Source organism: Dendropsophus ebraccatus, chromosome 11 (assembly GCF_027789765.1).
Source record: "Dendropsophus ebraccatus isolate aDenEbr1 chromosome 11, aDenEbr1.pat, whole genome shotgun sequence".
NCBI lineage: Eukaryota > Metazoa > Chordata > Amphibia > Anura > Hylidae > Dendropsophus > Dendropsophus ebraccatus.
The window spans coordinates 53162206-53188180 of record NC_091464.1 but is presented as its reverse complement, the minus strand read 5'-3'; the positions used below and the strand labels follow the sequence as shown (position 1 = coordinate 53188180).

General features: G+C 44.1%; 1 protein-coding gene across 1 annotated transcript; it reads left to right on the top strand.

The window, feature by feature from the left end:
• Positions 1–4311: 4311 nt before the first annotated feature.
• VPS37D (VPS37D subunit of ESCRT-I) lies at positions 4312–25789 on the top strand. The gene is made up of 4 exons (XM_069945203.1): positions 4312–4615; positions 11876–12065; positions 22167–22249; positions 24256–25789. The coding sequence occupies exons 1-4, from the start codon at positions 4352–4354 to the stop codon at positions 25048–25050; spliced, it is 1332 nt and encodes a 443-aa protein (XP_069801304.1). The 5' UTR covers positions 4312–4351; the 3' UTR covers positions 25051–25789.
• The last annotated feature ends 186 nt before the right edge of the window (positions 25790–25975 follow it).

The following is a 25975-nucleotide window of genomic DNA, read 5'->3' as shown; positions in this document are numbered from 1 at the left end:
AGTTATCCTCCTTATAGATGCCCCCTAGTTATCCCCCTTATAGATTCCCCCTAGTTATCCCCCTTATAGATTCCCCCTAGTTATCCCCCTTATAGATTCCCCCTAGTTATCCTCCTTATAGATGCCCCCTAGTTATCCCCCTTATAGATTCCCCCTAGTTATCCCCCTTATAGATGCCCCCTAGTTATCCCACTTATAGATTCCCCGTAGTTATCCTCCTTATAGATTCCCCCTAGTTATCCTCCTTATAGATGCCCCCTAGTTATCCCTCTTATAGATGCCCCCTAGTTATCCCCCCTATAGATGCACACTAGTTATCCCCCTTATAGATTCCCCCTCCGTTATCCCCCTTATAGATGCCCCCTCCGTTATCCCCCTTATAGATGCCCCCTCCGTTACCCCCCTTATAGATGTCCCCTCCGTTATTCCCCTTATAGATGCCCCCCGTTATCCCCCTTATAGATGCCCCCTAGTCTGTGAAACGCAGATAAAAAAAATTGAAAAAAACCAACAACGACTCACCTGACAACTCGCTCCCCCAGCATGGCTCTTCTCTCCTGCAGGCATGGAACTGCCCCCGGCTGACGCTCGGCTCCCGGCTCTGTCCCTTCCCAGCCCCAGGGCTGTTACTTCCGGCACAGGGAGCGCGTATTAGTGACCAGCACAAGACTAAAAATCTGCCTTCAGGAGACTGGACCTGGATTTCTGCTAAGTATAACTTCATTTTACAGCATGATAATAAAAATATAAAAATAATGAATGTATATTGCAAACTTGCTTTATATCACATCTACTGTTGATTTACATTTTGAAAGTTATAACGACAGGGACACTTTAGGATCAGGAAACTTACACTCCCATTAAAACCGCTACTGAAGAAAAAACTACAGAAAAGCACCCACATAATTTCTGTCATTTAAGCCCAGTGGTCCAAGTGCTCCAGTCCGGATGATCCAGAAGGCTTCTTTTTGTGAAAGTAATCTCTGTGAAAGTGATCTCTCATTGAGATCTTTGCTGTATAGTAATACAGCAAAGATCAATCAGATCGGCACTCGTTTGCTTTCGGCTGCTGCAGCCGAAAATAAACGAGTGCCGAGCCGGGGTCGGCGCCATCTTGGAGCGGACCCCGGCCGGCACCACACACGGAGATTGCTCCTCCGGGACAACGTCCCAGAGGAGCGATCTCCCCCACTAGACACCAGGGAACGGCTGCCTTTGGTAATCGGAGGCAGCTGTCAACTTTGACAGTTGCCTCCGATTACCTAATTAGCGGGCACGGCGATCAGACCGTGCCTGCTAGTAGCCGCGGTCCCGGGCTACACGCGGCACCCGGGATTGCGGCGGTTCAGAGCGGGTGCTTTTTGTTAAAGACACAAAAATCTGTGTGTGAGTCTTTCTTTCTGTCTCCCTTCTTCCCCTCCCTTCTGAGACAAGTGATGTAAACAAGTCCCCGGCAGGCTTTATCTGCAACATTGTAGATTCTTTGTAATACTTGAAAGGGTTAATCTAAGGTCAAGTTAAACTATTGAACTCACTGTAAATAACCCTCCCAGCATTACAAAGAAGCTACAATGTTGCAACTAAAACCAGTCAGGGACTTGTTTACATCACCTGTCCCAGAAGGGAGGGGGGTGAGGGGGAGACAAAGAGGAAGGCTTACACATAGATTTTTATGTCTTCAGCAGAAAGCAGCAGCTGAGAACTGGGGGAAGGAGAATGAATAGAAAATAACAAGTATGGAAGGAATTGTTAGTCTCACCCTGGGCAGCAACATATCAAAAGTTATGTTTGAGTTGAATACCCCTTTAATGATTTTGGACTCCATATTAAACTGACGATAATGACATTGGCCACATTTAAAAATTTCCTTATGGCAAAGCCCTGTCTAACCAAGTAAATCTCCCCTCTCTTTCATTTCCCATTGATTTAGCTAAATGATCTCCTATGGTGCAGCTATGTCTAAAAGCAAAAATAAAGGGGGGGGGGGGGGTGTCTCTGAGACTCTTCTCCTAAATCACTTAAATCACTATCATGTTGCATGGGATGCCAATGTTTCCTGATAGCGGCCCTGATGTTCATAGGCGTATGTGTAAATGTAAAGATAAAACATCTAGGATTTTTTTTCTCTCCTCCAATTTCTTAACATCTCTCCCTGTTTTACCAATCTAGCTCTTTGTAGTCCTTCCCTTACAATATTATTAGGGTAACCTCTTTGTACTAAATAGTTAGTTAGATCTTGGGCCTGCCTTTCAAAACCCTCCTCTCTGGTGTTTAATCGCCTCTATATGGTATAGACGTCTTGAAATGAGGGGGTGATAACTGCCAAAATGCATCAAAGAATTGGTGGCAGTAAGATGCACACTTAGGCTGGGTTCACACACAGTATATTTCAGTCAGTGTTTGGTCAGTATTTTGCAACCTCAACTAGGAGTGGATTGAAAACACAAAAAAGCTCTGTTCACACACTGTTGAAATTGAGTGGATGGCCGCCATATAACAGTAAATAACGGCCATTATTTCAATATAACAGCCGTTGTTTTAAAATAACAGCAAATATTTGCTGTTAAATAGCAGCCATCCACTCAATTTCAACATTGTGTGAACATAGTCTTTCTGTGTTTTCAATCCACTCCAACATTGTATTCACCATTGTATATACAGCATACAATACAGCATTGCTTCTCAAACTGTGAGGCGCCCCCTAGTTGCTGGTGAGGCCCAGCTGAGGAGCCAGTTTTCACAAAGTAACTATGATCTGCACAGTCCTTTTGCTGTTTGCAAAAATCTCCATTTTAGCAACATTATTAATTTATTTTGTACTTGCTTTATTAGTATATAGAATGTGAAAGGCAGCCCTAGCATTATTTTTACCTTTTAAATGGACTCTCACCACAGATAGTGAGGCCCAGGCACCCTCTTGGTCAGTCTGGTGAGGCCCAGGCATTGCCTTGGTCTGTTGGGTGAGGCTCCAGTAGAAAAACTTTGAGAAGCTCTGCAATAGAGCATACAGAACTCTGTATGGCTCCATGTGAAAACTACACAAAAGACATGCAGAAAAAAAACTATGAAGAAACCTAAAAAAGACCTTGCAATTTTACAGTTGCAAAAACTACACCTGTAAAATTTTACAGCTATTTTCCCATTGAGTTCATAGAATGTAGTTTTCTGTTCAAGAGCATAATACAGTGGGTGACTGTCCATACGCCAAAAAAACAAAAAAAAAAACAACAACCATGCCTATGTAAGGGTGGGTTCAGACTGTAGAATTCTTGTGGATACATTCCGCCGAATTCTGGCGCCTGTACGCGCTCACGGCTGCGCGCCTTTCCGCCGGCTCCAAAGACTCCAAGAATTGTCACGTCAATTCTTTCGGCGGATAGCGGAAACAGCTGGCCCGTAGAATGGTGTCTATGGAGCCGGCGGAAAGGCGCGCGCCGTGAGCGCGCACAGGCGACGGAATTTGGCGGAATTTATCTGCGAGAATTCCGTTGTCTGAACCCACCCTAACTGGGGAATGGGAATTACTGTTTTCTCCGTTGTGTTTTTTGGTCCATTTTGTTGGCCATTGTGAGCCAGTGTTTTTCAGGCTGGTTTACAGCTCAACAAACAGACCAAAATACCGTATGTTGCGGCATGTCCAATAGGCCGCACTGTGGCTACTTGTGACTGCGTTTAGGCTGTTTTGTGTCTTATATGTTTTTCTATTTACTGCCACATAAGTGTCGTCTACCGCATGTACACTATGTTGGCGTGCTCTATTGGTAGGGCGGCCCATGAGGCGGCTGTACAGAATTTGTGAGAGCTCCAGTTCCTATTACAGCTCCGCTATTCCGTCTCAGCTCTGCTGCATATAGCCTATAGATTGCATTCTGTATAGCTTTTTCTTTCTTTGTTCTTACTTTCTCAGTGAGGGGGATAGTCCTCGGTCCAGGAGCACGCACAGTGTCTGTCTGTCCTGAAGTGTATTCCACAAGTGCCCCTCACATCTCTGCTGTCATGTCTGGGAACAATGGATGACTGGGAGAGGGGAATCCCTCATACTGTGGTGGACTCTCCCTGCTAAAAGTGTGTGTGTGGCCTGTGGTGTGAGCAGGGCCCCCAGCCGGCCGGGCCCATGTGCCCTGTGGGCAGGTGTCTGTATACATGTGGCTATATATTTCTGTGTGTGCAGGGCTGGGGTATATTTAGCTCTGTGTATAGGCAGACACAGCTCCAGGCGGCAGCTATTACACTGCGAGCTGGACACATAGAGAAGGCTCCGGGCGCCCTCTGCCGGCCGCTCCGGGTATTGCGCCCCCCGCTGCAGACTGCGGGGACCGCGGGATTGAGAGTGGACCCGGAGCCCGGCAGCATGAACCCGGGGAGCCGCTCCCATCCGTCCCCGGAGCACGATAGCGCCAAGCCGGGGGTCACCCGCCCCCACCTGTCCTCGGAGCCAGGCAGCTCGAAGCCCGCCGCCCGTACTGATCCTTCCCCGGAGGCCGGCAGCAGCGGTGGCGGCAGCGGCGGCGGCTCCAGCCCATCGGACCGATTCGGGGTGCTGAGCACCGAGCAGCTCCGGCAGCTGCTGCAGGACGAGGGAAAACTGCAGCGCATCGTCCGCCTGAGCGAGCAGGTAGTGGGCAGCTGTGGCTGTGTGTGTGCTGCTATGTCCATACATCACCTGAGACATGGAGCAGCTGCAGACCCTGCCTGTTGAGCCCATCTCCTGGCACCCCACCTCCTGGCACCCCATCTCCTGGCACCCCATCTCCAGCCCTGGCACCCCATCTCCTGGCACCCCACCTCCAGCCCTGGCACCCCATCTCCAGCCCTGGCACCCCACCTCCTGGCACCCCATCTCCAGCCCTGGCACCCCACCTCCTGGCAAGCCATCTCCAGCCCTGGCACCCCACCTCCAGCCTTGGCACCCCATCTCCTGGCACCCCATCTCCAGCCCTGGCACCCCATCTCCAGCCCTGGCACCCCATCTCCTGGCACCCCATCTCCTGGCACCCCAGCCTGCACCCCCTATGCACTGGGCACCATGCAGGCACACACCTCGGGCAGCTCCCCTCCATAGGCTCTCTGCTCTGACTCCCATCTATGGGGGCACCTATAGCCATGCTGGCTGCACCAGGTGCACTGCCCTGCCTGTATAGGTGGCATCTGGTGCCTGGCTTCCTATAGGCCCCTGTGTTATTCCAGGCAGGACTGATTACCTGCAATCTCTGCCTTTTCATTGTTATTGTGCCCGGGCTCTCACATCTGCACACAGCCATTGACTTGTTTGTAAATAAAGCCAGCCATTGCCTGGGTGTAGATAAGGAGATAGCTGCGGCGTGGAGACAGATGGAGCTCCTATGGAGGATGTGCCATGCATGTCCTATTATTGCTGCCAGGGCCTATATCCCTGACATATCCTCAAGATGAGGGACCATCCACACCTTGTCTACGTGCAGGCTTCCTGCAGCATCACAGACGCTCGCTCCTATGTATACATCCAGTCAGGGGCTCTGTGTGTTTACACAAAGCCATAAGCAGCATCCAGCGGATTGTGCCAGGGTCTCCGCCAGGCTGTGATGTATCACAACAGTCCATGTTTATATGTATGGGCAGAGATTGTAGCAACCACAGACTAGGCCTGTACCACCCACATATTCCTCTTATGCTTAAACACAGCCTGTAGCTCCACTACAGCTCTATGATGTGCACAGAACCTGTAGCGTTCTTTGTGATGCCTGCATGCACTGAGGCCTTACATATATGCACTGTATCCATATACACATACCATATCCATACATACAATAATAAACTGCATTGCTTGTGACACTACAGGCCTGCCGATGGTGACATGCTTTGTTTCGGTGAGCTAAGCTCTCAGGCTGGCTTTTTTTTTGTCTATTCTTTACGTCTCCCTCCCCTTACATCTTTCCTTTGTTCCTTTTTTTTTCTCCTCCTCATTTTTGTCATCTGTGTTTCTTCTATTTTCAGTGTTTGGTGTGTTACACATCGGCCGACACTACGCTCTGTAGCGCTTGGCTTGTGTCTTTTCATTGTTGTTTGTATCCCTTTTATATCCCTGGCTTTGTCCTTTTCCATTTGCATGTCAAATCTACCATGGTGTCTGCATTTCTTCTCTTATATCCGTCTGCTGTGTTAAGGTGGCCATAGGCATAACAATGATGGTGAATGACAAGTGACCGTAAGATCAATGGGATTTGTCTCACTAAAATGGGCAGTTCTAACAAATGGAAATTTGTATTGTTGGTTGGCACAAGTATGTCTTACAAGTGTATTTAGCATCCTACCCTGTTTTATACTGATAAACGCTGTTTAATCCAGAAGTGCAATATTTACAGCAGTAAGACTAAATATTTACAGGAATAGTAACAATTCACTGCATGGAAAATAGTCAGCATCTACTCATCTATGGCCCCTTATGAGCTGGAATCCTCATAGGAATTCTTGTCAGACAGTGGTCAGTCATTTTTGTCCTTGATCAGTTTTCTTAAGCAAATGTTTTATGGACCATGGAATTGTACAGGACTTGGACCATGGACCATGGAATTGTACAGGACATGGACCATGGAATTGTACAGGACTTGGACCATGGACCATGGAAATGTACAGGATTTGTTTGTACAGGAGAAACTTTGTAGCATATAGATCTGCAAGGGAACTGAGTCAAACTCGGATAGTGACGGACATTATTGTAAAAAGGGATCATGACCGGTATAACTTTAAGTCCTGTAGACTAGTGATATTATGATGAAGCTGATGGCTTCTTTGTATTTGAGGAAACACAGTTTCAGTAGGATACATAAACACGCAATTATTATATAACTCAGTTTACACACGTCAGATTTATTGAAGACATTTATTTGACAGTCCCAATCATGTGACCTGCAGAAATCCATGCAACCGATGCGGAGGCAAATTCATCAAATGAGTTTTGTAGTCACCAAAATTTCTGCTGTGTGAATATATCCTAAAGAGGATTCTTCATTGCTTCGGCATCATCAACAGTTATGTGTAAATGGGGCGTTGATCCATCTGTCCATGGTCTTTTATTTATATATAATATATATATACACATATAAATGCCCTGACCAGTCAGTACAGAATAGGGACTAAAGTTGGTATATGTAAATCTAGCCTAAGGGTATGTTCCCTCTACGGAATCGGCAAGGAATTTCAAACGGAGTTCACATTGGGGACTCCGCTTGGAATTCTTCCTGTCCCATTGATTTAATGGGATTTCTCAAGTTCAGTCCCCCATCCACCTAAAGAATTGACATGTAAATTCTTTGGGCAGATGGCGGATTGAACTTGAGAAATCCCATTTAATCAATGGGACAGGAAGAATTCCAAGCGGAGTCCGCAATGCAAACTCCGCTTGAAGTTCCTCGCTGATTCTGTAGTGGGGACATACCCTTAAGCCGGTTTTGTTTGAACATGTTGCATTTGTTTTTTTGTAGCCATATTACAGGTACTAGCCCTAGCCTGACTGTGTTTCTGATGACTAGAGCTGACAATTGTTGTCAGGCCAGGTCTTGCATGAATATGGGCACAAAAATACACATGTAATACCCTTGTGTGAAACGGTATAGGCTCGGTTCACACCAGCATTTCACGTTCCGTTATTCTTTTCCGTTCTTATAAGACAGAAACAGAACCTATCCCTCAAACTTCCCATTAAGTTCAATGGGTTTTTATTGTGCTCCGTTTGTAAGAGTTGGTCTCCCTTTTCATCAAATCCGTCGTTTTCAGTTTTTATGGACAGACATAACATTTAGTTTATAGGTCCAAAAATTGGAACACAGATGGAAAGTGCAAATCCCTGTTTTTTTGTTTTTTTTATAGTCAGTAATGATGGATCTAAACGGAAGATATTTCCGTTCACGTCCGTTTACAGGTTATCAGTCTTTATCATTTTTTTTTTCAAGGAGCATTTGCAAAGGAAGTGAGAAGCTGGGAAGCAAACAGATATTCAATGGTCAGGTTTTTAACTGATAGTTTTCCAGTCAGTTTGCCCTTATGTGTTCATTTAATATGGACGAATCCATTCTTGAATTAGATAAATGCAGGTGTAAACTTGTTCTCAGGGCTTATTCCCAGGTTCCGTAAACCACAAAACCTATGGATGGGAAAGCCCTGTAGTCCAGCTCTGTGGGAGAGGGGAAACTGTTTGAATCGAGTGCCGTAAAGGTTCAAACACTTTCCCCGATCCCAGCATCATATTGATACATGATGAAGAGCAGGTTCCATGGTTAACAGAACATGGGAATAAGCCCTTAGTCTGGATCTATAGTATGAACAGATGGCATTTTGTAGGCCCTAAAACCAGCCACATGAATCTAGACACCAACTTTACTTTTTTGTTAGCCAGAATGCGTTCCATGTATCTACATGGTACCTGAGATTTGTCCATGCATTCCTACAAGCAACTGAATTTTCATAGTAATTGTGTTTTGCAAAGAAAAATATAGGCTTATGACCATTTTACCATATTAGTAGAACACCGTGGTTAACTTAAAGGAACATAGCAACTAATTTACAGTACGGGCAAAGCTTTGTAGTCTGCTTGTAAGCCAGCTACCATTGAATTCCATGTCGCTCTGCTCCAGGTGCCTGGAAAAGCTGGACACAGTCCAGAGATGTTTTCCAGAACTGGATCCAGCTTTTCCAGACATCTGGGGTGGAGCGGCACAGAGTTCAAAGGCAGAGGGCTGCTGAGCCTGGGGAAGAGCTTTGCTTCACTAGTAATGTACATTTGCTTACCCCTAATAGCAACCAAAGACCTGTATGGTGGATCTGTGATATATGTCATAAACGTCTGATAGGCCAGCAGGTGGAGACAATGGAGAAGGGATGGAGACCTTAGAGAGCTTACCACTCCTTATGGTGGTTTTACACGTAGCGATAATTCGCCCAATCGCACGATGAACGATTTTGAATGAACAATGTTTTTTTTTTTTAAACGATCAGCGTTTAGACGGAACGATACATTGTACGGAAAAATCGCTATGCGATCGCTTAAGCCTATCTTACACATAGGTGAAATCGTTGAAAGAATGTTTACACGGAACGATCTGCGAATTTTTAGCGAACGATCAACGACGATTTGAGAACGTGTTGAAAGATCAAAATGAACGATTTCTCGCTCGTCGCTCGATCGTTCACTGCGTTTACAAGTACGATTATCATTTGAATTCGATCGTTATCGTGCAAATTCGAACGATAAATCGTTCCGTGTAAAACCACCATTAGTCTCCCTTCTTATTTTATTCTACTTCTGGAAGCAGCTGAGGGCACTGATGTTGACTAAACATTGAAAATTTTTGATTGCATGAAAACCAGCCAAAATTCTGAATATTTTACTGCTGATCCAAGTAGGAATCTATTCTTCTCTCTAGATCAGTTCTTCTCAAACTGTGAGGTGGGCCTTAACAGGGAGGTGCACACTAGGGAGGCATTTTTCTCAAAAGTGACTATAAGCTGTACTGTCCTCTCCCTGGCTAAACCTGTCTCTGATTTAGGAACATTATTGACTCATTTTTTACTTTTTATGTTCTATAGAGTTTAGGAGACAATTAAAGGGTAGATTAAGCAATAGTTTTTATTTTTGCGTCCTATTGGGTCAAATTGGTGAGGCCCAGACATCACTTTGTTCTCTTGGGTGAGGCTCCAGTAGAAAAAGTTTGAGAAGCACTGCTCTAGATACTGGTCTAGATATGGTAACATTGGAAATCTTGCTCATGTAAATTACTGCAAAGCATTTCTCAGCCCATATATCAGACATGGGGAACCTGTGGCCCTTCAGCTGTTGCAAAACTATAATAACCATCATAATAGTAATAATTTAATCATGCCTTATCATGCCTGGAAAGCCAAAGCTTTAGCTGTCCAGACATGATGGGAACTGTCTGTAGTATTGCAACAGCTGGATGGCCGCAGGTTCCCTATGCCTGCCATATATGATGTATGTGGTGTTTTCCATAATAATACTTTTTTGGTGATCTGTAGACAGGATGTCCATTGTTCAGAACTAATTGTTTCTCTACCATATATGGTACAGAATGGATCATTAATAATTATGTTTATGATTGGCGGGGGGTACAGAGGTCGGACCCCCTTCGACCTCCTACTTTTCCCCTATCCTGTAGATAGGGGAAAAGTGAATTTTTTCCTAAACAACCTCTTTAAACAACATTCCAATGAAAATTTCCCCCATAAATACAGGTTTTGGTCCTACTGCCTTTCAGAGGGACTAGCTGATTCACACAGCGATTTTGTGTGTGGAGTGGAAGTCATTTTATGTACGGTATAGAACTCTGAGATTCGCATTCAGCATCTTGCAGAGTTGGATACAGAAATCCAGTAATAATAATATTTATTTGTATAGCGCCAACAGATTCCGCAGCCAATTAATAAGAGGGTTGCTGGGCGTTTGTTCAGCCTCACAATGTTAATATCAGGGAGTTGAAAAGTTTTTTTTTTTTTTTTTTGCTGGAAGGAAGGTCAGGCTTCCTTCACAGGGGCACAGATTCACTTAGCAGCACTTACAACCCAAGGCAATGAGGGCAAATTTCCCACCAGAACCCAACCCAGCAACTGGTTCATCTAAAACAAATATTTGTAATGTTTCAACAGGTTTTATGGAGGGTCAATTAATTAAACATTGCATTGACATCACGTATATTGTTCATGTTTTCCTGCAGCCAATCGCTGGCCTCAGTGGGTCTTTTTATGCATGCAAAATATGTGACCTCTAAGGCCAGTGACTGGCTTCATTGTCATATGAACAATGTATTGGATGTTGGGAGAGAGTAGGGTGTAGGATGGGAGCAGATCTTAGGCCTCATCCACACATCAGTTGTTTTTTTTTTTTGTCTGTAAATCCTGATTTACGGACAGAAAAAGAAACCATTTTTTTTAAAATGTGTTCTAGCACACATCAGTTTTAAAACCAGATTTGTGTCGCAAAAAAATAGGTACTGCACTTACACAGTCTATTTTGCGGACCACGCTCCATAAACTGTATTCCCTTCTCAAGTGCACAGTCAGTGATTGCGGGAACTCGCACCTGCTATAGGCCCTATTCCATGGAACGAATATCGTCCGTGGAATTGACAGCAACACGGGATTATTGTGCCGTGAAATTGACAGCAACGATCAGCCGACATCAGCCGATCGTTGCGTCGTTTGTCTTTCAAACATATTGAAAGACAAACGACTGGTACAGCAACCATCTGCTGCCGTCGCTCTGTGAAATAGGAGCATCGGCAACAGACGCTGCTGTACGCTATGGGCTGCCCGGACGATCAGCGATCACCCAGGCAGCCCCCGCGCAGCTCCCTGCGCCCCCCCCCCCCGACTCACCCGCTTGCTGCTGCCAAGTGGAATAGCGGCAGCAGCGAACGAGGAGCAAATGAGCGCTAATAGCGCTCGTTTTCTCCTGTCAGTCGCCCTGTGTAATAGGGCCTTAAGTGGACAAGGCCTTAGGGTATGAGTAAAGTTTAGTGTTTTTGTAGAGGTTTTAGTTGAAAACTACTCAAAAGTGGCTTTATAAGTATCGCCTGGTTTTGTTCTATAATGAGTATGCAGATGGATGACTGAATAAATTGCACTCTAATCAGTTTTCCTGGGACTTTTTACCCCTGTTTAATATTCAGACACTGTGACTGTGGTGTAGTTTACCACTACGATTGTGTGACCAAGGGACGCCATGCAGTGCTAGTCTAAACATTTCTGGCAATTTTTTTGTAGGGTTACAAATATGGGAGTTGCCATGGCCATTAGGGCCAATTTGGAAGTTGTTCAAATCAGAAGATCTGTGTATACCATGCTCTGTGTCTGTTACCATATCGCTTATCTCTTGTCTTCCTCGTAGGTACAGTCTCTTCAAGAGGAAAGGAAAACGTCTTTGGCCTCTAACTTTGAGCTTGCTCAGAAAAACTTGTCCCTTCGCCCACGTCTGGAGACGGGAAAAGCCAACCTGGCAATTAAGTACCAGCTGTTGCGCGAGACGTGTGCATCTTGTCGTGGGAAACTACGAAAAATTCGTGAGTGCTGTTCTCTCAGTGAGTCTCTCAGTGAGTCCATGTGCCAGACTGATCTGCCAAATATAATGATTTCCCTCATGAAATAATGATGCCATTCATTTCTTCCAATATTTCAGTGTATCCAAAGAAGATACAAATCACAGTTTTATTGATATTTCTGCTCAGTGCCTGCACATCGAAAACGTGTTGACAGTCTCTTAAAGGGGAACTCTTTTTTTTTTTTTTTTTTTTTTTTTTTGGTTGTGTCTCATACTACTTTGTGGTACATGCAGTCATTTTGGGGGTTCCCCAATACAATGGCCTGGAGATGTCTTACATTGTCTAGTATGTCTAGTTTATGGTCTAGGCTAGGCTTTAAAACAACTTTGCAACTCTATGCAGCCACATTGTTTTGGTAGCTGACTGTCTTTTATGTGGCACTTGTCATACTTAACATCTGGTGGGGAGACATTGCCAATGACCCACCTTAAACAACAAGGTGGCAGATGCCTTGTAGCCCAGATTCTGTCACCATGGCAACAGCAAAGTCAACTTTTTTTTTCTATTAATGTGTAGACCCCATCTACAAGGCATGACCACAATTACCTAGATTTTGGGGTATAATACTATAAAACTGTATGCCTCCTCCCCTATTCCAACCTATAAATGCTCTTGACAACACATAACATGAACTTTAGGATAAGTTGTTAGCAGTATTTAATGGAGCACTTGGAAACAGCGTTGTCTTTTGGTTTATTTTCTCATGAATGTTTAGGGTAATTCTGACATTTTTTGAGATATTATATTTGTTATAGTTACTGATTGTTTCGTTTTACGTTATTCTGGTGTGTTTGAACTCAAAAGTTATGCTAATGTGAGAATTGCTGTCAAAGGATCTGATATTTAAAGAGTTTGCCTTATCAAGACAACCCCTTCAATATATCTTGTTAAAGTTTATGTAGCCTTAAAGGAGTTGTCTGGTGACGTTTAATTGTTTATACATGGCTGGGGTCATTGTAAAAATTAAGTCATAATCACCCAGTTCCCTGCAGCCTCTGGCATTATATCACCCGGTCCTTCAGTGGTCACCGCTATTTCCTATTTCAGAGACAAACGGCCTTAGCAGGAACTGACCGCTCACCCAATGGCTACAGTGGTAAAAGAAAAAGAGGCATGCACCCCCGGAAAGTGCTATACAATGCAAACAAAAACTTCCCGGCACTCACCAGACTAGCAGAAGTAGTAGCGTTTATTTACATCTTGTAGGAATAAAGTGCAGACAGGACACTTTAAGCTTCTGCCTCCATCAGCTGAGGAAAGCAGAATCTCGAACGTGTGCACTTTATTCCTACAAGATGTGAATAAACTCAGCTACTTCTGCTAGTCTGGTGAGTGACTGGAAGTTTTTGTTTGTAATGGCTGCAATGATGACACCAGACATGGATGATGGCTTATGGCTATACAGTTTTGCCAGTATTAACAGAAATCATGCATTGATTGCCCTCTGTATGAAAACATACCTAAAAGAAGCCCTTCTGTTATCAAATCCAAATACCAACTTAGTGACTGCATAATTATCAGTAACTGTCATGAGAGTTTCTGTCTCGCCCCTTTGTGGACAACTTGTGTGTAACAGTCCATGTGGCTTTATCATATAGAAAGTTCTGAAATGGTGACTTCACTGGGAGCAAAGAAACACATTACTTTCCAGGGGGTCACTATAAATTCACATGACACAACTAAAGGAAAGGATTTTAAGTAATACTAGCTAGATTTTATATATTGTTTGTTTGTCTGACTGACTAGATGAATAACAAAAAATCTTTGGGTGTATTTCTTTAAGATGTTTATAGATGCAGTGATAGCCCTTAATGAGTGTTAACATTGATCGTTGTTGATCATTATGTTCATGGATTATGTTCATTTTGGTTCCAACTGGTGAAAATACTGTATAAACTTGTGCAGTCATTCCCATCCCTTTTAAATACCTTTAAATAAGCACTCCAATAGTACACTATATGGCAATACAGCATGCGAAGCGTCTATGGTTCGCTAAATTAGTATACTATTGCTGTTGAGAGTGCCACTTATTTTGGGAACTTGTCCTGTGAGGTCTCATTCAAAGCAAAGCACAGATGTGCACTTTACTCCCTGTCTTGTCTATACATATATGGATTTGGATTGAATGGCAAGCTTAGAAGTGAAGCGCACAGCCGCACACTTTACCAGCTTTATTTAGAGCAACCTATCGAAACTAGATTTAAAAAGTCACAGTAATGCTTTGAAAAACTGTGTCAAAATTGTGTCAATTTTAGATGCTAATTAAAGGGGTTATCCAGCGCAACAAAAACATGGCCACTTTCTTCCAGAGACAGCACCACTCTTGCCTCCAGTTTGGGTGTAGGTTTTGCAACTCTGTTCCATTGAAGTGAATGGAGCTTAATTGCAAACCACACCTGAACTGGAGAAGAGAGTGGTGCTGTCTCTGGAAGAAAGTGGCCATGTTTTTCTAATGCTATATAACCCCTATATAACATTACAGAATGTCTGATACAGTGGCAGAATATACAATGTCCATATGGTAATAAATCAGCAATGTGCATTTTTTAAATTATACAAAAAAACAACTATCCCCTTTCTTAATCCCAACTTCCCCCTCCCTCCCCCCGCTGGCAGTATCAGGGCCACTCCTCTCCCACATATAAACCTAAGGCATAGTAGACCCCTCCCCCTTTCCTATCACAGAATCATTGTCAGGTAAACAGAGACGACCCAAAGTGCCCGCGAGAGTGTAATTTCTGCTCAAAGTCACCACTTATTGACGGCCACTCAGTCGGCCCATCTATATAGTTTGACTGAAGTCGTCATTCAGTTGCTGGACTTAAGCAGAGAAGCATCTAGATAGAGTAATGGCGAGAGAGAGAGAAAGAAAGGTTGTAGGTTCAGGCAGGGTAATTTAGAGTTAGAAAGAGAGGTGGAACTGCTTTAGAGTAGTGCTTTAGAGTAGTGCTTTAGAGTAGTGCTGGAAGAGAGTGCTGCTGCTACCACCTCCAGGTCTGTGAGCTAGGTCCCTCAGAATCAATAAGGATTCTTTTGCTGTTGCTGCCACCTCCCAGGTTTCTGTGCTTTTACACTGCTGATCCACCAACATCCACTGCTGTTCTGAGACAGGACAGCAGTGGACGAACTTCGAACTTCACTGTAAAGTTTGGTGAACCAAACAAACTGAAGTTTTCAAAATTTCGCTCGTCTCTACTGAACATGTTACCCTTCTTTGTCAATATAGTCAGATACGCACGTATCTCATAAAAAAGAAGATAATTATTAAACACTTCTGACATGTCAGAACTTTTGATCGGTGGGAATCCGAGCCCCCCCCACCAAGCATTTCAACACCATGCCCATTCATTTTTTTTTTACCCCCCTCTACTCAGCCCGTCTCAATGAGCAAGGTAAGCAGTGTACAAATTCACAGAAGGCCTATGAGACTTCGTATACATTTGAATACCATACCCTCTCCAAAGAGAGACAAACAAAAACGAGTGGGAACAGCACTCAGCTGAACACGTCTGCCCCTTTGTTTTAGTGATTGGTGGGATCCCAGCACCCAGATCCCTACCGAGAATAAAATCACAAGATGCTGTGACAACTGTGAATCATCACTCAACCTCAGTATAATCTAACGTTGAACCATTATATGATCCTTAGCTGTATGTGAATATATGTATGGTCTGTTTAAAGAATAAAACACTTACATAGCACCCGGGATTTCACACACTTTCCCTAGATACTTTACCCCTGAGATTGTTCAGGTGGTTTTTCTCTGGCACATCTACATTTTTTTGCTACTTCCAAGAATCTAACTTTAATGAAGATAAAATACCTGTACTTGTCCTGTGTGAAAAATATGGTAATAGGAAGCAGGATATGAGTTGGTAGCTGATTCCGTCTGTGCATGCTAGAATATTACCGATTCACATCTAAACTTAGTACTATAGAGCATATATGTTTTTGTCAGACAGGCAACAAAAATGTATTCAAATGCATACCGATTAGAGATTAGGGACTCTTGAGCACGCTCGGGATTGTCTAAACCCAACGTAGGATGTCCTGGAAAACATGAATTCACACTATGGCTTAGGGCTGTATCCAACTTTTGCAGCCACGGGTAATCAAATGCTGCACGCAGTGTAGATGGACCCAAGCATGCTTGATGTTTGCTCATCTCTAATCATGTCTGTATATGTTTCATGGTGGTTTTGGTGGTTTCAGGCTGACAGGAGCCACCCCTTGGCTGGGTCCTTCCCGGAGGGATATCTGGCTAGTCCTGTTTTACAAGACTCTTCAATGAGGCTCCACGGGCTCTTCTTTTGCATATTCATGTTTCCCAGGGGGCAACGCACCTAGGATTTCACTGCATTGAGTGCTTTCACTAGCAGCCGGCAGTGTTATCGTTTGGCTGGTCTCCCTGAGATCAGCGATCTGTTTCTCTTATGGCTCTACTAGGCATTGCTCCCACCTAGCCAGAATCCTGCTCCACAATGATGAGGGGCAACACCCCGAAACAGCTGTATGTGAATGGACACCTGGCCTTGGTTTATCCCTTGTCATTACATTGACTTATAGGGCCACTTAATATGGTGGTTCTGGTGGTTTCCCTACAGGAGCCACCCCTTGGCTGGGTCCTTCCCGGAGGAATATCTGGCTAGTCCTGTGTTTCGAGACTCTTCAGTGAGGCTCCACAGGCTCTTCTTTTGCATATTCATGTTTCCCAGGGGGCAATGTACCTAGGATTTCACTGCATTGAGCGCTTTCACTAGCGGCCAGCAGTGTTATCGTTTGGCTGGTCTCCCTGAGAACAGCAATTTGTTTCTCTTATGTTTCATCTGTAGGACACAACAGTGTGGTGGTACAATTATTTTGTGGGACACCACTTTAAATCGAAAGGCTGGCCTGCAACTATTTGTGCTATAAGTTGGCATCCCCATTTGACAGGTGTCCTATGTATAGGAAGATATGTGGCTTTAAATGTGATGTCACTGCGGCCTAAATGTACTCCTTTTGGATGTAGTATTTAAATGTGCCTGTTAAACATCCTATTTCAGTACAGTGGGTTTAACATATTTCCACTGGAGCTGGAGTAGGTTTCACTTTGTGTGCAAGGTCTGCAGGGGATTCTCACGGATTGGTCTGAACCTCTTATTACCTAGAAAGAATATCTCGATTTAGCAGTTATAAACAAATATAGAAATAGAAAAATTCTTAATATTAACAATGCATTTTACTTTTCAGTATGACTAACCACTGTCCATTAAGAAATGCTTAGTTGAGTCTGCAGTGGAAGCAGCTCTGTTTTATTTTAAGTCTGACACAGTGCTCTCTGGTGACATCTCTGGCCGAGACGGGAACTGTCCAGAGCATGAGGATTCCCATAGAAAACCTCTCCTACTCTGCACAGTTCCTGTCTCGGCCAGAGATGTCAGCAGAGAGCACTATGTCAGACTGAAAATAAAACATTTCCTGCGTGACATACAGCAGCTGATAAGTATTGGAAGACTTGAGATTTTTTTAAAAAAAGGAAATTACAAATGTATATAACTTTCTGAAACCAGTATTCTTCTGGAAAGGCTTTCTATTATATTGTAAAACATAGTTTTTGGGATACACGTCTTTTCAGATGACAGTAAAAGTGAGGTTTGGCAATGATGCTGGGTAAGGCTTGGCGTCTGGATTCACATTCATTTGAAATCTGACAAATGATATTAAGGTCAGCTCTGTGTGCAGGCCAGGGAGCTGCTTCCACCGCAAACTTAGCTAAGCATTTCTTTATGGACAGTGGTTAGTCATGTTGAAACGTTAAAATGCATTGTTAATATTAAGAAGTGAAGATTTCTATATTTGTTTATAGATGCTAAATAGAGATATTCTTCCTGGGAAATAAGAGGTTTAGACCAATCCGTGAGAATCCCCTGCAGACCTAGCACACAAAGTGAAACCTACTCCAGCTCCAGTGGAAATATGGCAAATGTGGTGCACGCAGAGGCTGCGCCAAATCTGTGTGCAGCTACACCCCCCATTCTGCCCCCCCCCCCCCCCCCGCCCTTCTGGGACAAGGGGCAGAGGGACCCAATGCAAATACAATGTGTGTTTGCAGATATATTTCTGCGCATTGTGTCCATCTGCTCCATAAAAACGAATCTTAGCCTTATAATAAATGTTCCCCATATATGTGTGTATACCAGCCAGACCACTGCTTTTGAGCAGTGGTCGGCTAGACAATGAGCAGCAAAGGAAAAGAGACAAGTTTGCTAAATGAATGTATTTACAAACATAATTAACTTCACAAGCTCTACAAGTTTAAAGCGTAACTATAAAATATTTAGACTTTTCAGTTTTAGTTAAGTTAGTGCATGATAACAATTTTTGCAATATGCATTAATAACCTAAAATGAACAGTTTTTTAAATACATAAGGCTGATTATGCCCTTACAGGTCTGTCTGGCTCTGACTTATTTTTGTATTCCAGCTGGACACGCCCCCTCCCTGCAGATCCATACTTAGGGTACTATTACACGGAACGATTCGGCCGATTATCGTTCCATGTACTAAAGACAACGATCAGCCGATGATCGTTGTCATCGGCTGATCGTTGATATAAGTTCAGACCTATAATCGTCGGGCGCCGACCGTGCACCGCTATGTGTAATAGCGGTGCGCGGCAGACGCTGACGATTAGCAAAGAAGAATACATACCTAATCCATGGTCCAGGGTTCCTCTTCCTCAGAGCTTCTTACCGGGTCCCGTGCGCTCCGGCTTCTCAGCGGCCTGTGTCAGCTGACAGGCCCCTCGGCCAATCACTGGCCAGAACCGCCGCAGCCAGTGATTGGCCGAGCGGCCTGTCAGCAGAGACAAGCCGCTGTGAAGCTGAAGTGCGCAGACCCGGGGAGAAGTTAAGAAGAAGAGGAACCCTGGACCATGGATTAGGTATGTATACAGTTTAAACAAAGGCTGCAAGGACATCGGTAACGATATCCTTGCAGCCCTTGTTTAACGATTATCGGGCTGTGTAATAGGCCAAGTAAACGAGCAACGATCTAGCAGATCGCTGCTCGTTTACAGGTATTATCGGGCCCCCATCGGCCCGTGTAATACCACCCTTAGAGTACAGACTCTGACAGGAGGATCAGATAACAGCCCTGACACAGAGAGAAACATAAACAAAACCTCCTCCCCCCCCTCCTAGCAGCACGCTCTCCCCCCTCCCCTCACAGAGATCACATAGCAGAGCTGAGGGTGTTGTGTGTGAGGAGCAGCGCAGGGGAGGAGATGGATGGAGGGACAAGTACTCAGTGCTTTAACAAGAAGGGACATGCCACCATGACTCCAATGTGCTGCATGAGGGAGAGTGGGTGAGTCACTGAGGGGAGGACTACAAGTCCCAGCACAACACAGCTGTAGTCCTTCCATAGTACATATAACATTCACTATCAGAGGTCTGCAGCAGGTGCCCCCACCTCCATGGCTGACATTATCCTACAGTGTAATAAAAGCAGCTGACTGTATCTAATCCCACTGTGTGTGATACCATCGGCTGGTGCTTTGTATCTAATCTTACTGTGTGATACTGTATGTTGGGGCTCTATCTGATCCCACTGTGTGTGATACATCTGCTAAGGTGCTGCTCAGTGGATAGAGGGACACAGTCAGGGAGATGAGGGATAGGCCACGCCCACTTTCTCTCAGCCAGGAGAAAAATTCATTTATTCTTCTGAGCCAAACAACTGGTGATATCTCAGCAAGCGCACAAGCTATCAACGCAGTTTAGGGTTCTTAGGGCTCTTTTTAAAGGGTAACACATGGACTTTTTATTTGAGAAATTTCATTTTTTGGCTACTGAAATTATAGTTACGCTTTAACTACATAGGAATATCACTTTAAGGGATGTTACAGACATGAAAGAGGTAGGTGTGTGTTCCTCAAGGGAAATTTACTATTTCATTTAAGCTTTTCCAGTTATTGGATATCCATGCAATATATGAATGGGCTCAAGGAGCTTTGGATAGAAGAAATGGAGCATGAATCGCTTTTCACTAATCTAAATTACACTTGGAAACAAATTGGTTTTTGGTTGCAAATTTTTTAAATCCTATTGACTTCAATAGGAAAACCCTAATCAAGAATTGACACGTCGATTTTAAATTTCCCAATGAAGTGGATTTTATACAGATTTTTAATGCACAATCCATGTCAAAATCCACATGGAATTGTGAACAAACCAAATAGGACATATGAGCAAGGCATGCCCTTGGGAAAACATATTTAATTAATGCTGTTGTATGTTTGCAGAAGAAATAATTGCCACCAAACACTTCCTATATATTAGTTCTTCACATCCATCTTTATATAGAAAACCTAAGCAAGTAGTCACCACTAACTTTGTAAAAAAAGAAAAAAAGTATGCCACTAACAAAAGAAACCACAGATACAATTAGAAAAAAAGGTTCAAATGTATCCAAATGTATTAGGCTATGTTCACACAATGTATATTTTCGTAAAACCACAGCTGTTGTACAACTACCGTGATTATTACGTATATATAGCTTACCTCTCCGTCTATGGGATCCCGGCCGGAGCGTATACACAGGTAATAAATACAACGATCAGCCGATTACCATTATCATCGGCTGATTGCTGATATAGGTTTGAACCTATAATTGTTGGGCGCTGACCGTGCATCGCTACGTGTTATAGCGGTGCGCGGCCGGCGACTGACGATTTACATTACCTATCCATGCTGCAGGGCTCCTCTTGCAGGCTTCTTCTCCCCGGGTCCCGCGTGCTCCAGCTTCAGAGCGGCCTGTCTCAGCTGACAGGCTGCTCAGCCAATCAAAGGCTGGGACCGCCGCGGCCAGTGATTGGCTAAGCGGCCTGTCAGCTGAGCGCGCTGGACTCGGGAGCAGGGCCGTATTTACCACTAGGCACCCGTGGTCCAGTGCCTAGGGCAGCACCTTGCAGGGGGGCAGCACCAGGAAGCAGGAGGAAGGAAACAACTTTTTTGTTTTTTTTTTATATTTTTAGTCTCCCACCTCCCTTTAAGACTTGCCAGTAAATCTGATGTCTTTTTGAGGGGGGTAGGTATGATCAGGTCTGGTGTGGCTGTGATGCCTGGAGCTATTACCTACCAATCCTGTGGTGAGAATTCCGTCAGACAATATGCAGACTGCTCTAATTATTGATTCAATGTGGAAATCTATGTTTTAAGCCGTTAAAGATCATGAAAACGCGATTCAGAATGTTTCTACATGTAGAGAAATGCGTGTGGCCGAAACCAGGTTCCCCCGCGATCCCCAAGATGGGGCGTCTTCAGGTTTAGTGCCTAGGGCAGCAGCAGTTGTTAATACGGCCCTGCTCGGGAGAAGAAGACCGCAAGAGGAACCCTGCAGCCTGGACAGGTAATGTATAAAGTTAAAGCAAGGGTTGCAAGGACATTGGTAACAATGTCCATGCAGCCCTTGTTAAACGATAATCGGGCCATGTAATAGGCGCAGTAATAGGTAATAGGTCTAGCAGATCGGCGCTCGTTTATAGTTGTTATTGGGCCTTCATCAGCCTGTGTAATACTACCCTTAGAAAATTGTGCAGCACAGCCTATAAATGGAGGGGAGAGACATCTCAATTCTTTGCGTGGACAGCGAATTGAACCTGAGAGTCTGCCACCCGGCCTATGCTCGAAATTCCTGTGCGTTTTCTCTAGTGTGAACATGCCCTTAACACACACACACTTATACGAGGCCACATGTCAGATCCATACGCTTGCCCCTTCTATCTGCTTCTAACTCATGCTCTTTAAATGACTGTTCACTGGTTGCCTAATATACTTCTTTGACAGGAGCCATTGTTATGAGATAATCAATGTCATGTATGTCACCTGTGGTGGTTTTATTGTCACAGCTGATTGGTGTATATAGATTTTTCCTAAACCTGCTTGTAGTAATATATTTTTTTAAAGAATTACAGAGTTGTTAGATAATAAAAGTAAAGGTGTTGTATTTATTCTCATGTACACATGTTAGCAGAACCATGCAAGATGACTAGGTATTGATTAAGGTGAAACTAACCCTTTTTTTTCTCTTTTGTAGAGTGCCTCTTGCAGGAATGTAATCCACATGTTGCACTCAGCCACCTGCAGGAGGAGCTGCAGAGCACCGAGGCAGAATGTGAGGTCAGTGTGTGTTGATGATTCCAACATTTCAAGCAAATTAAACAAAAGCAAATCTCTATTCAAGGCACAACAAAGTAAAAATAATGTCCATCATGAGCTGTCACATCTTATGTACTAGAGTTAAATAAGAAAGAGATTGTGCTTCTTTTTTTAAATTCTGTGCACAATTCTGGGTATTACTCCGGGCAGAAGGAAGGCCTGTATATGACAGCAAGTGGAAGTGTCCTACACAAAGGATCAATCGTGCGGGAAGATAATAGTAGGATTGTATATTGAGATTTGCCTACAGGAAACGTAAGGGCCACATGGACAGTTTGGTGGCTATAAGAAAAATACCTTCACAGGTGAAGCTTTCTGATAAGGGCCTGCTGGCTGATATACTTAAAGTAACACTCCAGTCATGGTCAAAACTTGTAGACTTGTATTATGCCTAGGGCAAGGCCTGATTTGAGGAGGTTATCCCACCAAAATATTCTGTATATATCAACAATATGTATGAAATAAAAAAAAAAGTTCCATTGCTGGCCTTTTCACCAGGTACATTAATACCTTTCTTACAGTTCTTTATGCACTTTGATAAGCCTGTATATGCAAAGTGAGAGAACTAGTACTACACCGAAAATCGCTGAAATATACCTCTGTTACAGAGAGAGAGGTGGAGAATGGCTTTTTTCTCACTCTTTAAAGGGGTACTCTGAGCAACAGTGAAAAATATATGGGGGGGGGGGGCAGCCGGGCTCCTAAAGCTCCCTAGCCTGCAACGTCACGGCCACACTCAGAAATGCCCCATGAGGTCGTGATGACACAGGAGAATCAGCGCGCTGACAGAGAACTGCTGGCGCTGCGCTACAGGGGTGGTAAGTAGAACTACTTTATTATGTTGCCAAGACCCCCTGCCCCCCCTGGAATTTTTTACTGTTGTCCGGAGTACCTTTTTTGATAGACATGTTTATAAAATTGCATGAAGGAAATATGTGAAAAACAAATATTAAATAAAAAGGAAAAAGGTGTGGGCAACAAAGAAAACTGGGAAATGAGACCCCATAGCACTATGTGTGACATCTCCACAGCTGGGTGACGGATTACATTTTATACAGCTCAGTGGAAGGAGACATGAGAAAGGAGTTGTGGTAACTAGAGAGCCACTAAGGGCCAGAGTGCAGTGCACTGATGGGGAAATAAAACTGCTTTCTGGTCACATAATCCCACAGAAAGTGAGGGAACCAGAGCTGCAGAGAGGTAAAGATATAGGGGGACATTTATCAAACATGGTGTAAGGTGAAACTGGCTCAGTTGCCCCTAGCAACCAATCAGATTCCACTTTTCATTCTCCAAAGAGTCTGTGAGGAATGAAAGGTGGAATCTGATTGGTTGCTAGGGGCAACTGAGCCAGTTTCACTTTACACCATGTTTGATAAATCTCCCCATAGGCTCAAGAGGGTGAAAATGACTCTGGAAAGCAGCTGTTTTCACATAGATAGTGTTAGTATAGTGATGTGTATTTTTCTATTTTAGGGGATAATCCCTTTAAGGAACATGAAAGATGAAACATGCTCCACCACATCAGGCACTGCACTAGAGAGAACCCAGTTTTGCTTGGAGTGTTTCTTTAAGTGCTTAATGTCGACATTGTTTGTACAGGAAATAGTATTAAATCTGTTTTATTCAGTTTTAAGCAATGTGTAAAAAAAAAAAAAAAAAAAAAAAAAAAGGATGAGGATTGACAATAAAGAGTTTCTTATTAAACTTGTTAGTTTTCAATTAAATAAAAGATGAAGCGATCCTTGGTCTGTTGAATATCTAATGCAATCTCTTTCTCTCTTTTTTTAACCTTTCCCATTATTGGTCCCGTTCCTCCATATTCATTATTACTCATCCTTTGTTTATGTCACTGTTTTTCACACCATTGCTCTCCAATCTTTGCTGGCGGAATTGAATCCATTACACTGTCATGTTCTTACCGTGCTTGTCTGTACATCTGTGACATCTCACAACCCCAACACTAGGCCCTCTCTCAGCTGTTCCTGGAGGGCTCCCTCCCTCTCCTTGTTTTCCTGGATTCTTACCATTTACTACGGGCTCAGTGTCACATCCGCAGGATCCAGAATGAGAAGCTGCTTGAGCTTCTGGGAGAGACTCTCGAACAGGACACATCCCCCCAAAACCAAGAACTGCCTCCCGACCGGGATATGCCCCCTCAACAACCCACCAAACTACCCTCTGACCAGAACCTGGCCCCAAAGCTTCAGGAACTTCCCCCACAATCCAGAAAACTGCCCCCTAAGCAGGCCTTGCCTGTCCCTCAATCCACCAAAATGCCCCCAAACCGGGATCCTCAAATGAAGCCTCGTGATGTGGCACCTGGGGGCAAACAGCCTTCTCGACCTCGAGAACTGCCCATCCAAACCAGCAAAATGCCCCCTGAAAGGAAACTGCCTTCCAACCCCAAGGAGAAACCCCACAATCCCAGAGATCAAACCCCTCAGGCCAGTGCTCAACCAATCCCATCCCCTGCTGCTCCTTCACAGATGCCCCCTGCTGTATTCCGCCTGCCTCCTCTGCCGTGTGGAATGGCACCTGCATTGTTGATCCCCGCGGAGGTGTTGTCTCCTTTTCAGGGTCCGTCTGCCCAGTCCCCAGGATGTGTCCCACCTCTGGGGCGCAACAACGGTCAACAACAGCAGCCACCACGGGCTCCTCTGCGATTCATTGCTCGAATCTACTTCCTGAGCACTCGGCACCTAAGGGTGCTGTCCAGAGCCCAGCGGCAGCAGCAGCAGCAACACCCTCCGAAACGATAAGTGAGGAGCTGCAGGTGGACAAGGGAGTGGGGCAATTTATGGGACGGGGGACAGGGTAGTTGTCTGTGAGTCTGCGTATGACTGTGTGGGTCTTTCTGCAGACACCGTTTCTTTGTTGAGGCCAGATGTTTGGTTATTTTCAAGCTATGAAAGGAGTGTGAATATTTAGGCTGGTTCCAAGTGAGCTTCTTGGGTGAGTGAAACAAATGAGGGCAGCGAGTGTCAGTGAATGCAATGTAGTACTCGGTACTTCCCCTTCTGGTTGTTTACTATCCGTTTATAAATGCAGTGTGGTTGTGCAGAGTCACTGTGTATGCTACGTCTGTCTGTGGTCTGGGAGCGAATGGGTTAAGTGAGACACGTGATGTCTGCATTACGAGAAGGTGCTGCATACACGTGTGCATGTTGTACAGTTCAGCGTGCCAGGATCAAGCGTGGCTGTCGTATGTGGATAAATATTACATTTGTTCTCATTTATTCAAGTGGTTATGATTGCTATTTATATCAGTGGCCCTGACATATAGAGAGCTTGAGGGCCACACACACAAAAAAGAATTTATAAAATTGGATTATTCCAGTTATTAACAAACAAATAGACTGAAAGTTATCGTGCATCCTTATCAAGTGCCCTCTCTCTGTAAGGTTTCCTGCGGAGAATGTAATCAAGAATCGTGGCACAATTGTGTCTATAACATGACTGAGTCTCCACCTGGTGGCCAATCGAGGTCACTGCAGATACTATAACAGTAGTAAGCTCAAGATAATGCTGTAAGAATGCTTTATAATGTGATTCTTTTTACAGCAGGTTTCTGAAATTATATTGCATAATAGTTGCAAAAAAAAAAAAAAAAAAAATACTGTATTTTTTATTTATTTCTGTTTATAATTGTCAGTGATATTGTGGTTTGTTGCACCTTTTTTATGC

What these genes read in the sequence shown, in the direction of transcription:
- VPS37D (XM_069945203.1), top strand. Translation starts at nt 4,352, where the DNA reads ATGAACCCGGGGAGCCGCTCCCATCCGTCCCCGGAGCACGATAGCGCC. An exon ending in TCGTCCGCCTGAGCGAGCAG is followed by an intron (nt 4,616 to 11,875) that starts GTAGTGGGCAGC and finishes TCTTCCTCGTAG; the next exon opens with GTACAGTCTCTTCAAGAGGA. An exon ending in GCACCGAGGCAGAATGTGAG is followed by an intron (nt 22,250 to 24,255) that starts GTCAGTGTGTGT and finishes CCCCAACACTAG; the next exon opens with GCCCTCTCTCAGCTGTTCCT.